Raw genomic sequence first — 16,393 nt, 5'->3', positions numbered from 1 at the left:
CGACATTTTTAGTATCTTTAAAACCAGAGAGGAATTGACAGCTACTTGTACAAATTTCTCTGTTATTTTATAGATAGACTAGAGATTGTAGACATGTATTCTCCAATTATGCTACCAACTATATGAATTGTTCCTTGGTCACGATTCTCTTCTTTTTGCAATTCTCTTATTCGACAACTCATTCCCGCATAACTCATGCTTCCATGGTAGCTTTCCATTCCAGCATAACTCATGCTTCCATGGTAGCTTTCCAGCTATTCTAGTCTAGTTGACTTGATGTTCCAAAAACAAGAGTGGTTATTCTATCTTTACTCGACCCCCTTCAATTAATGGTTTGGAGAAGCTTTCTTCCTCTTATCATACATTGCCTGATATTTTCATTAGTTAACAACTAAGCAATACTGCAGGCACTCTATAAAAAACATCCCTGACTGCCTGCAATGGTGCCACTATAAATCTTCCTTATGGGGCTTCTAATTCCTTTATGTAAGGCTATGCTATCTGAATCGGACATCAGCATATATATGCAATGCATACAAGATATGTTTCGCCCATGTGGATCTTGTGATATTATCTTGAATATTTTGTCCCTGATCCAAGCACAAAGGAAGTGCTTCATCGAGTTACTATTGCAACAACATATACATTATGATACACACACCATTCTGTTATTGTTAGCTATGGTTTCCCTTTCAAACCAGTGGTGAACACATTGGTACATCTGAACCTCAGTGAGAAAAATAAAACCAACCCGGCTGTACCAACCAACCAAATGCCCATGTGGATCACTGCGATATGTTGAATATTTCTTCCCTTGATCCAAGCACAACGGAAGTGCCTCATCGAGTCACTGTTGCAACAACAATATACATTCTGATACATACACCATTCTATTCTTGTTGGCTATGGTTTCCCTTTCAAACCAGTGGTGGGCACATCAAAGCATCTAAAACTTAGTGGGGAGAATAACTCCACCAAAGATCTATCAACCAACCAAGCGCCATTGACAAAAAAAAAAAGTAATTATGATTGAGAATAATAAATAATAATAATAAAATACCTAATGTATAAGTTTGTAACCATTCATACTCAACTTAGTGGTCGACAGTGGTTTATTGAAAGTTGCATAATGAATGGAGCATTAAACTGGCATGGACACATTGTTTCTATAATTGCATTGGAAATGTAGAACTCATGACTGCGCAGTGTTTTCCTAGCATTAGTCCAGTTGGATTTTGCGTTAAGCATGACAGTAGTTGCTCATAATTTCTACTTCTATGTGCAACTCTTGGATCCATGTTTTTTGATAACTACTTCACTTCTTACAAGAATCTTGTTCCAGTTATCAACTGACAACGAGTCATGCTACTTTGCAGATGGTGGACATCCTATTAATAATAAAGTGACCTGTTGACCTATGGTAAAATTTTGGGTCATGAACTCATCCAGATCTCAGTAACACTAACCCTAGCAGGCATTCTCTTTGTCATCTAGAAATTGCTCCCAGATACTTGAATGTAACATTGTGGACTGTCTGGATAAATGGATTCTCACTTATTAACATTTACAGAGATACGCCAATAAAATACATTAACACAAGAATCCCAGATTCATTGTCTCTTTTCCATCAGTAAATGCCATGTGCATCTCATTTTTCAATCAAGAAAGGTTGTTGTCTGTGCGTGTGAATCACCACAGCAATTAAACTTATACAATTTTCCATTTAAGAAATTTGTCGTATTTTTATTCAGTGAAATGAATTTATAAGAAACCAACAGAAACTAGAGCTCATCTGCATTACATATGACTCTATAAGAAAAAATGTATGGCCATTACGCAAGCAATGGGGATTCAAAACATCAGCACTGTGTCGTAATTATTTCTTGATTATCTTAGACTTGCCCTTCATTCTTCTCGTCCTATTTAGATGATCCCATTAATATGAAGCCAGTGCACTCTAAAAGATAAAATACAAGGTTAAAACACATAAAATTATGATTGTTAGAAATAGATACCCGAATGCAGGAGAATATGTAAACTCTCCCGGCAGGTAATCTTTCCCATTGACTTGGTAGAAGGATTCCATATGAAAACTTGCCGTAACAATTAAACCTCCATTAGACGTGTTTTATCATTTACAATTGGTCTTGGTCCATCCCAAAGTTCATTCAGTTCACTTCTGACCCAAGAAGTAAAAATGACAGGTCCAAGAGTGGAAGGGACCTGCATCAAACAAGCCCATAAAATCCGTTGTGAGTGTATTTGTAATATAGGTCTGGAGATAAAACAGATAAGAGATCATGACACATCAATTTAAAACACTGTGCCCTCTAAATTTCTGGCACAACTAATACAACTCAAGCGTGTGGCTGTATTTAAAATGCTTCAGGAATAAATTGCTATTCCCGAACCTGAATACTAGTTAAATCTGTTTTCTCATTAATATGATGATTTTCGTTTCTCTTTGCAAAATTCAATGCTGGGTCCAGTTTCTAGATCTATCAGCCATCATTATCGCTTCTGATCTAGAAGGTATAACCATCTAAGACAAACTTTACTTTGTAGACAATGTATCAACTAGAAAATGGGTGTTATACTGCCCAGCAGAACCATTTTGGCAATGTTGAATTCACATGGTAAGCAAAAGAGCACAGGTGTGTAACCGAACATAAGGTCCTCTGACATTTATTAAGAACAAACATGATACAAAAACCTTGCAAATATCCATGATAGGAGGTTGATGTTTCACATATTTTGAGAAACAAGCATATCTAACACACAAATGAAAAGGAGAATCTAGGTACAAAAGTATGAACCTATCATATGCCATAACAGAGACACGGGAATAAAATTCAAATAGTTGGATTTCTCAATCTCACATTCTTGATTTCCATCCAAATTACAAAAACTGTTCAGAGCTCTATTTACTTGATCAAATGTATGGCACAACATATTCTTATAGAATGAAAATATTGCAAGAGATGGCAAATAGGATTTCTTAAACTCAATTCCTGACTTTTATCCAAATGTCAGAACTTGTTGAAGAACTCCATTTACTCGTAAAAATGGAAGACATAAATTATTACAAAACTACAGTCCATAAGGACTGCAACTTCCTTGAGAAGCTATAGACGACAACTCAGGCCCAAATCCAAATGCAGTATGGAAGCTGCACCTGACCAAGAAAAGTTAACAATAACATATTCCTCTCAAAGACCCCTATTGCAGTACCTAAGCCCTTTTTATAGCTAATGATCCCACTTTAGCTTCTTTTTATATTACATGTGAATTAACTAGTATTGACACCTAATCATAGGGATTGGGTGAATAATTGTAATTAGTGTAAATACATAATAAAGGAAATGAAGAGTCATCGGGAGATGAACTGAACAGTCACTCCCTATTGTATATAATAATGAACAACCTGAATGAATAATACGATTACATTTGAGGAGTTACCACCTGGTCTGACATGGTATCAGAGCCAACGCCATTTTTGGCTTCATTCTCTGATTTGTAACTCCTTTCTGCATATGTTCTATCTATTTTACAGAAATGACCACAGATGTGCCTCTCTCAAGAATTTGATAACCTTTCTATAGGTTTTCCCCTCTATGGCAACTATTGCAGACGTTCGGTTGGTTATCGGGTATTTGTTCTATTTATACAGTTTATTTATAAATCACCGTAAATTAGTGTTAAGCGCTAAATATTGAGTTTAAGCGTCAATACTAAGTTTAAACGTTAATACTAAGTTTAAGCGCTAAACCTTTTCTTAAGTGCCTTTATATGAATTAAGCATGTGGGTGGTATTGATAAGTATAAGTGGTATCTCGCGCGCCCGAAAGGCTGTAAGCGGAATTCCAAAAATTCACGCGATTAACCTTAGCGGGCGACACGTAGCACAAGAAACCACTTTTCTCGCACGCTCTCAATTTGTTAGGCATCGTGCAAGTTTTCATGCGAGATTTCGAGATAACTGTTGGATCAAGCGGGATTGATCGACAGTGGAGATTGACCAAGCAAGTTGGCAAGTGGGTGACGCAATAGTCGTTCGATTGGCCAGTTCAGATCTGACGGTGATTGCGTCGGAAGATGCATGTGAGTTAATTCAAATTTCGGATGTGATAAGGTTTTATACAACAGGTTTCAAACCTCATTGAGTTCCAGCCATCAAGACCATTCATTGGTTGATTGATCGGACGCATATCGCTTCCGAAAGTGCGCGCAAGTTAATGTCAGAAACGGGCGTGATAAGGTTATAAAATGGAGTTTAATTCCTTTTGGTTCCGTTGGACGCGATATTCGTTGGATCTAAAGAAGTGAGATCAACGGTGCGGATTACAGCACTTGACAAAAGAAAAAGTCAACGAAGGACCCATAGGGATTAGTCAGATAAGAGGGACCCTCAAGGGAAAATCCACGTACAGAACCGGATTTAAAGCGTCGCTGATTGGTTACAAAGTTAACCAACAGTCGAATTACACAGTACACATTTTTGAAATGCATTCGTTGATATCTATTGTGGGAGTGGTTCTCACCGGGAAGGAGAACTATCCTGAATGGTCGCAGAAAATCAAACACACTCTCATTTATAATGAGTTGTGTAAATAAGTGTGTGTTGGAGACGGGGACAAAGAACCAGAACAGCCTACCTCAGACAAAGAATTCGCCATTTGGGAAAATAAAAACAGCAAGGCTTATGCAGTGATTGCAGGATCAGTAAATGAAGAGGTGAATCGCCATCTTTCGCCATTTTCAAATGCTTTCGAAGCCTTACAAAAGCTGAAGGAACTCTATGACTCACACTCTGCACTTGAAGTTTTTCAACTCATGATTAAATTGTTCACCCTTGAATTACAAAATGATGATCCTCTTGCTCTTGCATCAGAAGTAAAATCTATTATGCATGATATCAAAGCCACTAATGTTGAACTGGACATTCCTCTGATAGCTTTTCTCAAGGCAATTTATCCCTCCTACTCAAATTATCTTGAGTCATTACAAGCAAATGAAAACCTCAAAGATATTACCTTTGACTCCCTTGTGAAGAAAATTGTTGAAAAAGAGAAAGCTTTTAGGAAAAAGAAGATTGTTCCTCAGTCTTCTGAAGAGGTTGTGTGCCTTGCACAGAAAGAAAAGAATCTTGCTCAAGATTCTTCAAGAGGAAGAGGTGGTCGAAGAGGAAAAAGAAGATATTTCAGAGGCAAGGGGGGCAAACACTCTCAAAGAGAAAAGTCAGATTTGCACTGCATACGCTACAAAAGAGATGGATCACATGATGCATCCACATGCAAGTTGCCTTGGGACAGAATTAAGAATGAAAGAAACCAACCCAAAGGTAAAGCTAATGAAAAAGAGAAAGGTAAAGCACCTGAATCCACGCACTATGTTGTGGCACACTGTAATATTGGAGTAAATGAAGACTTATTTAATGCTTCACTTGCTTCTTGGAAAAATGATTGGTTGCTTGATTCAGAAGAAACTTGCCACATGACTTTTAGAAGAGATTTTTTTGAAGAATTTACTGACAATGTTGATGGAGCAGTATACTTTGCAGACAAATCAAAACTCAAGCCATCAGGGCTTGGTATAATCAGGCTCAAGTTGCTTGGTCATCCAGACTTTCTTCTACATCATGTTTTATATCTCCCACAGCTGAGGAGAAACTTGTTGTCATTGGTCCACAGGACACTCCATTCATATGTTTGATGGCAAGCTTGAGGTGAGAAAAGCATCAGACAACTCACTTGTCATGACAGGGATAGAAGACGAAAGACTTCTCAAGCTACAAGGTACCTCTGCTCGTGCACAAAATTTCTCATAAAATTCTCACTATGAAGAAGGTACATTTCCATCAAGTTTATTATGGCATGCTAGATTTAGACACTTGAACTATGACAGCCTCTGCTTGTTGAAGAAAAATGGTGTTACTGGTTTGCCTACAATTCCTAGGAAACTTAAGGAGTGTGATGTTTGCATAGCAAACAGTGTTTTCATGACTCACATTCCAGGGCACATAGAAAACTTGAACTCATTCATTCATACTTATGTGGTCCAATGCATGTTCCTTTTGCAAATGGAAATAAATATATGATGACATTTATTGATGACTACACCAGAATGTGTTGGGTTTATTTATTAAAGAACAAATCTGATGCTTTTCAAACATTCAAGAACTTTCATCCATGGATTGAAAATGGTGCACAATCTCATATTAGCTCTATTCGCACTAATAATGGAAAAGAATACACTTCAAATAAATTTGAAAACTATCTTCGCCAACATGGGATCAAACATCAAACAATTGTGCCTTATAATCCCCAACAGAACGGAGTAGCTGAAAGAATGAATAGGACAATCTTAAATATGGTGCGCTCCATGATGTTTTTCAAAAATGTAAAAATGATGTTTTGGGCTGATGCAGTTCTATGTGTTGTATATGTAAATAATAGATGTCCATCTAATGCCATTAAAAACAAGACTCCTTATGAAATGTGATATGGGCACATTCCTTCGGTAAAACATCTCAGGGTCTTTGGTTCCACATGTTATGCCTTGATACCAAAGGTACATAAAAACAAACTTGGTGCAAGAAGTCATAAGTGTATCTTCCTGGGGTATTCAAACACCTTTAAAGCATACCGTCTCTATGATGAATTCAATAAAAAGTCTGTTGTATCTAGAGATGTAATCTTTCTTGAATCATCCAAAACTGACAATGTTGTTGAAAAATAACTTGATTGCTTAGATAGATTCACAAATGCAAAATCATTTCAAGAATTTGATAATCAGATTCCACATCTTGAAGGGGGGATTCCTATACTAGTTCAACCTGTGGAAACTCCTCTGAAGCACTCTCTCCCCTGCATGAAACTCCAACAACGGATTATACTTTGAGTGATGTGATTGATAGAATTGGGAGACTCAATCTTGATTCAGCCCCAACTCAATCAACGGAGCAGCATGGACCATCTCAGAAAGGTCCCCCAAAGTGGCTAACAAAGACACTTGAAAGTATTCATCTTGATGAGCTTGGAAAGACAGGAACTAGAAATTCAACCCGGCAAAATGGAGGTGATGTAGATGACTATGATTCACCTGTTGATATGGATGTTTCTTATGATTGTGAATTGAATTTGTCTACAGATTTTGAACCAACTTCCTTCAAAGACGTTGCTTCGCATGATGAATGGAAAGAAGCAATGCAAAAGGAGTATGATGCCTTGATAAAGAATGACACTTGGAAGCTAGTTGATCCTCCATTAGGAACCAAACCAATTGGCTGTAAGTGGGTCTACAAGAACAAGTATAAAGTTGATGGCTCACTTGACAAGCACAAAGCCAGGCTTGTGGCAAAAGGTTTTGCACAGAAGGAAGGGGTCGATTATGAGGAGACTTTTGCCCCACAGCAAAATGGGCTACCATCCGGACACTCTTTGCCCTAGCAGCTCAAAACGGTTGGAAAGTCCATCAAATGGATGTAAAAACTGCTTTCTTGAATGGAGATCTAAAAGGAAATGTTTTTATGTCCCAGCATGAAGGATTTGCTGTAAAAGGACATGAACATAAAATATGCAAACTTGTGAAATCCTTGTATGGCCTCAAACAAGCACCGCGAGCCTGGTATGAAAAACTAACTGAGCATCTTCTAAAACTCAATTTTAAACATTATGATCTTGATGATGCAACTTTGTCAAGAAGGTTGTTCAAACAGTTGTATATCTTGTGGTATATGTAGATATCTTTTGATGACATGGAACAATGAGAGCTACATTGCATCCATAAAGAAGGAATTGAGGAAAAGTTTTGAAATGATTGATTAAGGCTATGTTCATTACTATCTTGGTATTGAAGTAATTCAACATCCAAAGTCCATATTCCTTTCTCAAAAGAAGTACATTGGAGATCTATTGAACAGGTTTGGCATCACTGAATGCAATCCTCTTACTACTCCAATGAAACCAAACTTAAAGCTCACATCCACTGAAGGAAAAGAATTTGAGGATGCAACGAAGTACAGACAGCTTGTAGGGAGTCTCAACTACCTAACTACTACCAAACCAGACATTTTGTTTGATGTTGGAATCCTTTCCAAGTTTATGCAAAAGCCTTGTGAAAGACATTGGTCTGCTGCAAAAAGAGTTCTGAAGTACTTGAAGGGAACTTAAGACTTTGGAATCAAGTATACACAGGTGGGCGACTTCAGCTTAATTGTATACTCTGATTCTGACTTCAATGGAGACAAAGAAACTAGGGTATCTACTTCAGGTTATGCTATGAGTCTTGGATCAAGAGCTGTCTCCTAGAGCACGCAAACAATCAGCTCCCGCAAATTCCACAACAGAGGCAGAATATGTGGCAGCAATTGAGGCAACAAAAGAAATTGCGTGGCTCAGGAAAATTCTGGAAGATTTGCAGGTAAAACAAGTACAATCGACTCCACTCATGGTTGACAACACCTCGGCAATAAAGTTGGCCAAGAACCCAAAGTTTCATGATCGAACAAAGCACATCAATACAAAATATCATGTGATTCGACATCATGTTGAGGCCAAAACAATCCATCTTCGCCACTGTTCCACTAATGAGCAAATTGCAGACATCTTCACCAAAGCGCTTGGAAGAGAGAAGCTTGAAAAATTCAGAACGATGCTTGGACTCACCAATATCCCTTCAGATTAAGGGGGGGAATGTTGACCCCTAATCATAGGAATTGGGTGAATAACTGTAATTAGTGTAAATGCATAATAAAGGAAATGAAAAGTCATCGGGAGATGAACTGAACAGTCACTCCCTATTGTATATAATAATGAACAACCTAAATGAATAATACGATTACATTTGAGGAGTTACCTCTTGCTCTGACAACTAGAATTTACATCAAACTCAGTTAACTAACAGAAGAGTACCAACTAGCATGACATACAATTTATCTTAACATAATGTCCATAGATAAACAGAAGAATTATAAATTTAAAAATACAATTTATGAGCCACGCCAAAGTACCAATAGCTAAGCACTCAAGCAGGTTGTCTTCAGGCATTGTAACATTGGGAGTGTGGGGAAGAATTGCCAACCAACAAATCCGTAGTGCAACTTCTGCACTAGATTTGTAATTGGTACTGTTTCTTTTTGATGTAACCATTTTGCGCTGTCCTGACCTCTTGCTTGGTTGCAATGATCACCATGTCTACGAAGAGATATATGATGCATACCAAAATTCCCACAGCTTAACAAGGAGAATAAGACATACAGTTTCAGTATACCTCTCCTCTTTTTGGGTAGTACAATAAAATTTGGTGATAGATCACTAGACAAGCTGTCTTGTATGTGATTGGAATAAGATTAACAAGCCCCAGAAAAAGTACTATAATAAGGATTGCTGCTATAGATCAAATAAAGTAATGGATATGATTATTGACATCTCTTTTTTTTGTAATATATACCTTCTCCAGCTGCAGTGGATCTGACATACCCCAAAAAGAGCATCTTCAAACAAAAGTTGAGCATCTAGCAGGATACCTTGACAATGGAACATCTAGACCTCATATTCCAGTAATGGTGGTACATGGAGTTTAATCTAATTCAAATTCACCAGATGATATATAAGATGAGTAGGAGGATACAAGCAAAAAAACATTAGATTCAAAAATCATGGTGTTCCATGGACCACATGATAGATTGAATAGGCTTCAACATGTGATGTCACTGCTTGAACTGTTGATCATCCATCCTCAGCCATACTTGTTATCACTAACCTAGCAATCATGTGGCACCTAATCTTTGGCATGCGATGTCATATACTTGGCCTGTGCCTATGAAAGAATATTCTTAGTACCTTGGCAATGTACTCCACAAATAAGTCGCTTTACCTTGCTCTTTCTGTCAACGAGGCTAAGATGAAGCAAATAAAACAACTTACAACCTTACAAGTAAGATATTGAAAACCATAGCATATCTATAAAGGAGAATGACATTCAAAAGCATGGGTTGCTCTGTTTTAGCTATATAAACTAAAGCACGTGAGGATTATCGTCCCACAAATTACTAGAGCATTGATAAATCCAATGTGCAGGAACAAATATCCTATTAATTACCTCAATTATCCTATAGCTATAGGGAACCATGTTCAAAAATTGGGTAGCTGTGGTTGGTATTTTCATCATGTAAAGAAACTGAAAATTTGAATTTCTAATTTGCCTCCAAAATATTTTGAAGTTGGCTTCATATTATTTTAGGTTGGCCAGGCCCCCAAGAAGCACCCATTTGACCCCCTCCTCAAGTCTATAGATAAGAGACATTTGCTCCTCATTTGGATACATCGAACTGGTCATGTACATCCCTGATCCAGCGAAATTGCAGGGAGGGCCGAAATTTCAGAAGCTTGGTTTTTGTCATGGCACTTGATCATGATTTTGGTTACTGGTTTGGCTATTATTCTTCTATTGTTATTTATGATGTATTGACGTATCTGGAAACTCTCTCTCTCTCTCATAAGGAAGGACTTTTTTCTGGGTTTTTCCCTGGCTGTGAGTCTAATTTCTGTTTTGTGGCTCATCATTTCTTAATGTTTCTACTTTGATTTTTAACTGCTCTTTTATGCTTATAAACGATTATTTTATAACTGTTTAAAGAATTAATTACATAATCCTAATGATGATTTGAAGCTGTGAAAAACAAGGAAATTGTTCTAAGCACTGCCCTCATTAAAAAATCAGCATGGTATCAGAGTTGGGGGGGGGGGGGAGACCAATATTTGATTAAAAGTTTTTGTGAATTGTCATTTCATAATCTGGGCTCAATTCTGTGGCATCACGTATTCATTTATTTCTCTGTGGATTCATGTGAGCTAATCTCTCTGTGCAAGCATCTCTGCAGCTTCTCTTATGTGAGGTCTGTGGCATCCGAAAAAAAAAATGCCAGTTCTGTATGAGGAAATCCAAGTTTATTCTCTGTGATAAAAGGTGAAAGATCTAAGCTTATATAACTAGGCTGAGACCTAGTCTGAAAACACTAACTTGCAAATCTGAGCTACCTCAGTGGCATTTATGGCATCTTTTAACATTTCTGTGGACCAGCTAGTATGCCAATCCTGTGACAAAGGTCCATACATTCATGCAAGCTGTTATTGTTCTGTTCTATACAAATAAGGAATGCATGTTTGAAGTATTCTTAAGAACCGAATTATTCTTCTGTGGCAGCTATTCATGCAAAGGTCTGTTCATGTGAAAAATCCTATGGCTCCTCTTCTGTGGATCATACCATATCCTTCTTGTGACACTTTTTTATTAATGTTATTCTACTAATACTTGTGAGAAGCTCGAGTCCTTTGAAACTCGTCTCTGTGGAATAAAGGTGCAAAATTGCAAATAAAGCAAAGTGTTGTCATCCATCTCCTTGTCCTGCAAGAATGTAACAAATCCGTCTATTGAGATAGAGGTCTGAAATCTGAGCTCCCATTATATGTCACAATGCCCCGGCATCCAAGGTTGACAAGGTCCGAAATTGTCTCAGGTATGGTTCGAGCTCATTGCTAGCTCGTGGAAGATTTTGTTCTGTGGTATAACAAAAAAAATTATGCAAATGGCTCTATCTTTGTATCCTTGTGAAAGCATATGAAGCTCCCTCATGAAACAATCTAACAAGGTCTGAAGGTAATGTCTCAAGTCCATGACATTCGAGGCAAATAATGAAGTTTGTGATAAGGTTATTTTTCAAAGAGTCTCCTCCCTGTGGTCGTGTTACCCACCACCTGTGGGTGACCCCATAGGAGAAATTTTCTCCTAGCTTTGTCTTCAGCCAACAGCCAGCAGCCCCTGACAGCCACCAATGTAGTCGATATTGTGTCAGATGTCTCTGCTCCCTGAGCCAGTGATTTGTCCCCTCAACCATCTGTCGAAATCATATGTTTGAAAGTGCGTCATCCAACCCTGAATATATGTTTTTTCATTATGTAATTGGGTGTTTATGCTTGTTTTTCTTGGGCACACTTGGGTATGGATAACTGGGTGACTTGGAAGGAGGAAGGGCTTTGATTGTAGTCTTGTTCCCTCACCTTAACTAGGGGGTTAATCCTCAACCCTAGTCCTGTGGGGTCTCCCCTATTGGCTTACAGCTTTAGGATGGACACTACTTAGGAAACCCCAATTTTGGTAGCGTGGTTTCGTTTTCCCGTTCCACATTTTTTGCTCCCCTCTGCACATTATATGCCCTATTTCATCATCTTCCCTCTCTGGGTCCACACGCCCACTGGGGTCCCACAATGCTCTGGTATCCCCCTTCCCTTGTCCACATGTCTGTGTCGGACCTAAAATGATACCCCAGAGGTTGATGCAGCTAAAAATAAAAAAGATAAAAGCATGATATCGCCACATACAACAAGAAATGTACCACAAAATGCAAAAGATGGTCGGGACAATAAAATTTAGAACGTGGGAAAAAGCCAAACACGAGCTCTACCCCTTATCATTATGGCCATCACCCTGGGTCCTAGGGCCCTTTAGTGCCCCCTGCATCATTAAAGGTGGGCGTTGAACTCCCCTACCTTGAGGGGATAATCAATGCTATATCATACACATCATGCTCTCATAAACTAGAGCCCGAGCAATATAATAAAGAAAAATCAATAAAAAGCAAACGAAGAAAGGTGGAAAACAAAGGTCGGGGTGGCTCATGTACCAAAATTTCTCCCTCCTACATTCATACACCCAAATATGTTGATATCCCTCATCATTACCACCCTTGAGCCCATGTCATTTCCCCTATGTCTCAAGCCACCTTATCATTATTTACGTGACACCTACCACTTAAAGGATGTGCCTTGGACATGTCCTTCACTTTAGGGGTTGGGAACTGTTATCAGCCCAAGAAAATCTCCTAGGTTGTATCTCAGAGATGCTCGGAAACATTATAAACTCAACAAAATGTTAGAAATGGATGAATGGAAGGAATGATGCATATTCAAGCCAAATAACCACTCCTACTATGCTTAACTCTAGACATGGGTGAACACCCCCAGACTACAAGGCTTTAGACCACCAATTACTCACAGTTTGAGGATTAAGCGAACATGGAGAATACTGACCACACCAGCAGATGCAAAAGACCATGTGATGGCCGGCTGCAACCACTAACGAGGTCTGCAAATCTATTTCCGAATGCACAGACAGGATGACAGCTCTCTGGCACTAAGTAAACAGAAACCTGCATAGCACATTCAATGATACATATTATATTCTAACACAAAGGTGGGATGACAGCCCCTCTAATGCTAAACATCAAGAGCACATGAAAAATACATAACAGGCACAACCTAGAACAGAGTAGAAATGGAAAATGAACAATTAACAGCAAAAGAAGCTTGTATTAGCTGAAAATGAAGACCAGACGCTGCAAGTATCACAGTAGTAATAGTCTTTAGAAGTTAAACCTTACATCAAAACTACAACCATCAACCTTCATCACATCTTTTTTCTGGGTCTATATAGTGTTTGATTACAAATATATGTTGTTGTGCTATGCGTGGAGGGGTCATAATGGACCACCAACCACCTTAACTCTCTGATGGAGTCTCTGCTACAATCTGCTTGCTTTAATGAATGGATTTGATCTTTCTGCTGCTCGGTCGTCCTTCCTGAACAAGTGGAGTGTAATATGAAACAAGCTCCATAACTGATAAATGCATTTAACTGCTCGAGGCTTGTCCTCTCGTTCTTCGGCCACTCTGCTCTTGAATGCAGACGTTGAGGATTTGCTGCAAAAGGTACCGAGAACTGGTTATGCTCGTCCTTCTCCCTCTCGGGTACACAATGTGTTGAACGCAGTAGTTGAAGTGGTAGTGCACCAAACACTAATAGATAGTCGCTTCTGTCCTTCGGGTGCATGTTACAGGTCGAGAACATGGAGACTTCATGGCAGACGAAGGAGCAAGATGGGAACAGATAGCAGTCGTTAGAACACATGGATGGACGGCGGAGATCTAGCGACGAGAGAGAAGCGGGAACAAACAAGATCAAAACAACGTGGGCCGTCGGATCGCGGGCGGACAGATCCGACGGCGATTGGGCGCGAAAGATGCATGGGAGATAACGCGCGGGAGAGAAGACAAGGGCGGTAAGCAGTATTCCCCGCACCGCTTTCGGAGGATGGCGGTAATCATACGCGGGCTCGCGATACGATTCATCGCGCGACGCGTGGCAGAGGAAAACCACTTTCCCCGCGGGTTAACGGGTGGGCAGCTCGCGCAATCGGGAGGTGCAAACGCCGTTGGATGAAGCGACGGACGGTCGGACAGCGGGGGAAACAAACAGAGTTTAATGCGCGGGGAAAAAGGCGGAGATCGTTCGATCAAGCGGCAGATGATCGGACGGTGGAAGCTTGATCACACAGATCTTGATTGATGTGACGGGAAAGGGCCCACGAACAGTGCACTATCATATGATCGCAGTTATGTGACTGTTTGAACTCGGCGCCCGGGGCTAAGGAAATATGGGTTATGCAGAGTTTAAAGGAACAAAACAGAGGCAGCAGGGTGAAAGGAAGTAAGCAAGGGAATAGGGAAAGGTGAAGATAACCAGTGTAGACCATCTCTGAGCCAGCAACCAAGGACCGAGCTTATTCCTCCTCGAAAATCAGCAACATGTAGCAGAGCTAACATTGGCTCCTTCTGGGGATGAGATCCTCCCTGTGAGGTCTCAAGAACTACAATCAATGCCTTCATACAAAATAAGCTTAAAAACATTACCTAGTATCCATTGGGCATGGAGACTAATTAAATCTACGCTAAAAACTTGTAAAAGAACATACTTACAATCATTAAGGCCTGAGAACCTAAAACAACATAAATCTTCAAAAACTGGCCATCTGCTGGGCCATCAAAACTGTTTCTCCCCCTCTCAACCGGTTCATCATAGATCAGCAAAATTGGGTTGATTTGATCCTCTACCTCAAAAAGTTTAGGGCATTTGACCTTATCTGGTAGATATGGATCAAATTTCATTCCCTTTCTGTATATTCTCTTCCTTGGATGCTCTTCATGGGAGCCTTTGTACACCTGATGAATAACAACGGTAGTTGTGTACTTGTCTGTGTCATTTGTGGCCTGCACAATTAGTATGAATGGTGAACCAATGTATTCTTGTGCGGGGGACACAGAGACCTCATCTGCTCCTTCATCTTTCTTAGAACAGTCCACATCCAAGGAGGAGTCCCAAGACTGTGCACCCTCTTCCTCTGTCATCAGGCAAGCTGCCCTTTCAAGCTGTGTGGAGGCCACCTGGGCAGGCAACAGAATATCAAGACTAAGATGATCAGTATCAGCCTTGGGCATTGAGTTATGGCCTGCCTCAATGCCTAGTGGGCAACTGTGAGGGATTGTCACTTGAGCAGACAGAGGGACAGAAGATGATGGGGAGCTTTCCTCTCCCTTTTTGATCACTGTGCTGGGGACAAAAGCAGGTTGGGTAATTTGCAGATTTGCATAGTCATTGGAAGATGGGCCAGCTTTAGGCTCAGCTTCTTTGAGGATGGGAGGACCTGCTACTGATTGCTTCTACTGATAAGCTTGTTGTTCTGTAGGTACAACAAACTCACGAGCAGTGCCTTTGGATAATGCTTCTTCATATGCAGCTCTTGTTAAGAAAGGGGCACTGCCCTTATCTTCCAAACCATGGACCTCCTCCTCTTCTTCAGGCTGCTCTTCTTCCATGACTATATTCTGAAAAAGGGTCTTCACCCTTTGATCTTCGTTTGCATCTTTGTTTCTTTGCAAAATCTGCAACTGCTCCTGTGCTCCTCTATATGGATTTGGCTTTGGAAGAGTAAAGGAACAAGGAGCTCCTGCTTCCTGAGAATACTGCTCAGCCTCCAATCTAGAAACTTCAGAGGCCAATAGCTCTATCATCCTGGCCAATTTATCGATCTTAGGATCAGAGGATGATGAGGACTCACCTCCCTGTCTTCTCCTTTCAGCATTATCTTCGAGCCTCTCTGCAGCTATGATGTTTGATTCTACTTCAAAGGTTGCATCTTGCATATCAGCCAAAGAAGTACATCTTCTTTCTTTTAACAGCAGGCAGAACTGAGAATCGAAGGCACTGGCATAAGTAAACATAGCAGAAGTAGGGGTGGGTTTGACTTCAGCTGGTATTCTGTTGTACATATGGTTGAATCTCTTGTTGAAATCAGACAGCAGCTCACCATTCTCCCTCTGCAAGTTCCCAAACTCAGTATAATAAAAGAGCAGATCTTTATTATCCCCCCAATGCTTTAAAAACACATCATCTAAGGCCTCAATGTCTGCAATAGACCTAGGGGGTAATTCTCTAAACCATTTTCTAGCCTCCCCATCTAGGCTTTGGACAAAAACCCTCATCCACACATCCTCTTCAT

The 16,393-nt window shown here is 39.8% G+C and overlaps 1 protein-coding gene across 2 annotated transcripts in view; it reads right to left on the bottom strand.

The window, feature by feature from the left end:
* Positions 1 to 1,715: 1,715 nt before the first annotated feature.
* LOC149148107 (signal peptide peptidase-like 1) overlaps positions 1,716 to 16,393 on the bottom strand; it is a 44,460-nt gene continuing 29,782 nt past the window's right edge. For both annotated transcript variants that reach the window (XM_089440077.1, XM_089440076.1), the window contains one exon: positions 1,716 to 2,223. In XM_089440077.1, the coding sequence (XP_089296203.1) occupies positions 2,107 to 2,223 (117 nt within the window). In that variant the 3' untranslated portion in view covers positions 1,716 to 2,106. The remainder of the gene's footprint in view (positions 2,224 to 16,393) is intronic.

The sequence above is a fragment of the Pinus tabuliformis genome, chromosome 9 (genome assembly GCF_031772625.1).
Source record: "Pinus tabuliformis cultivar Carrire ecotype Pingquan chromosome 9, CPIR1, whole genome shotgun sequence".
NCBI lineage: Eukaryota > Viridiplantae > Streptophyta > Pinopsida > Pinales > Pinaceae > Pinus > Pinus tabuliformis.
This window is presented reverse-complemented; position numbering and strand designations above follow the sequence as displayed.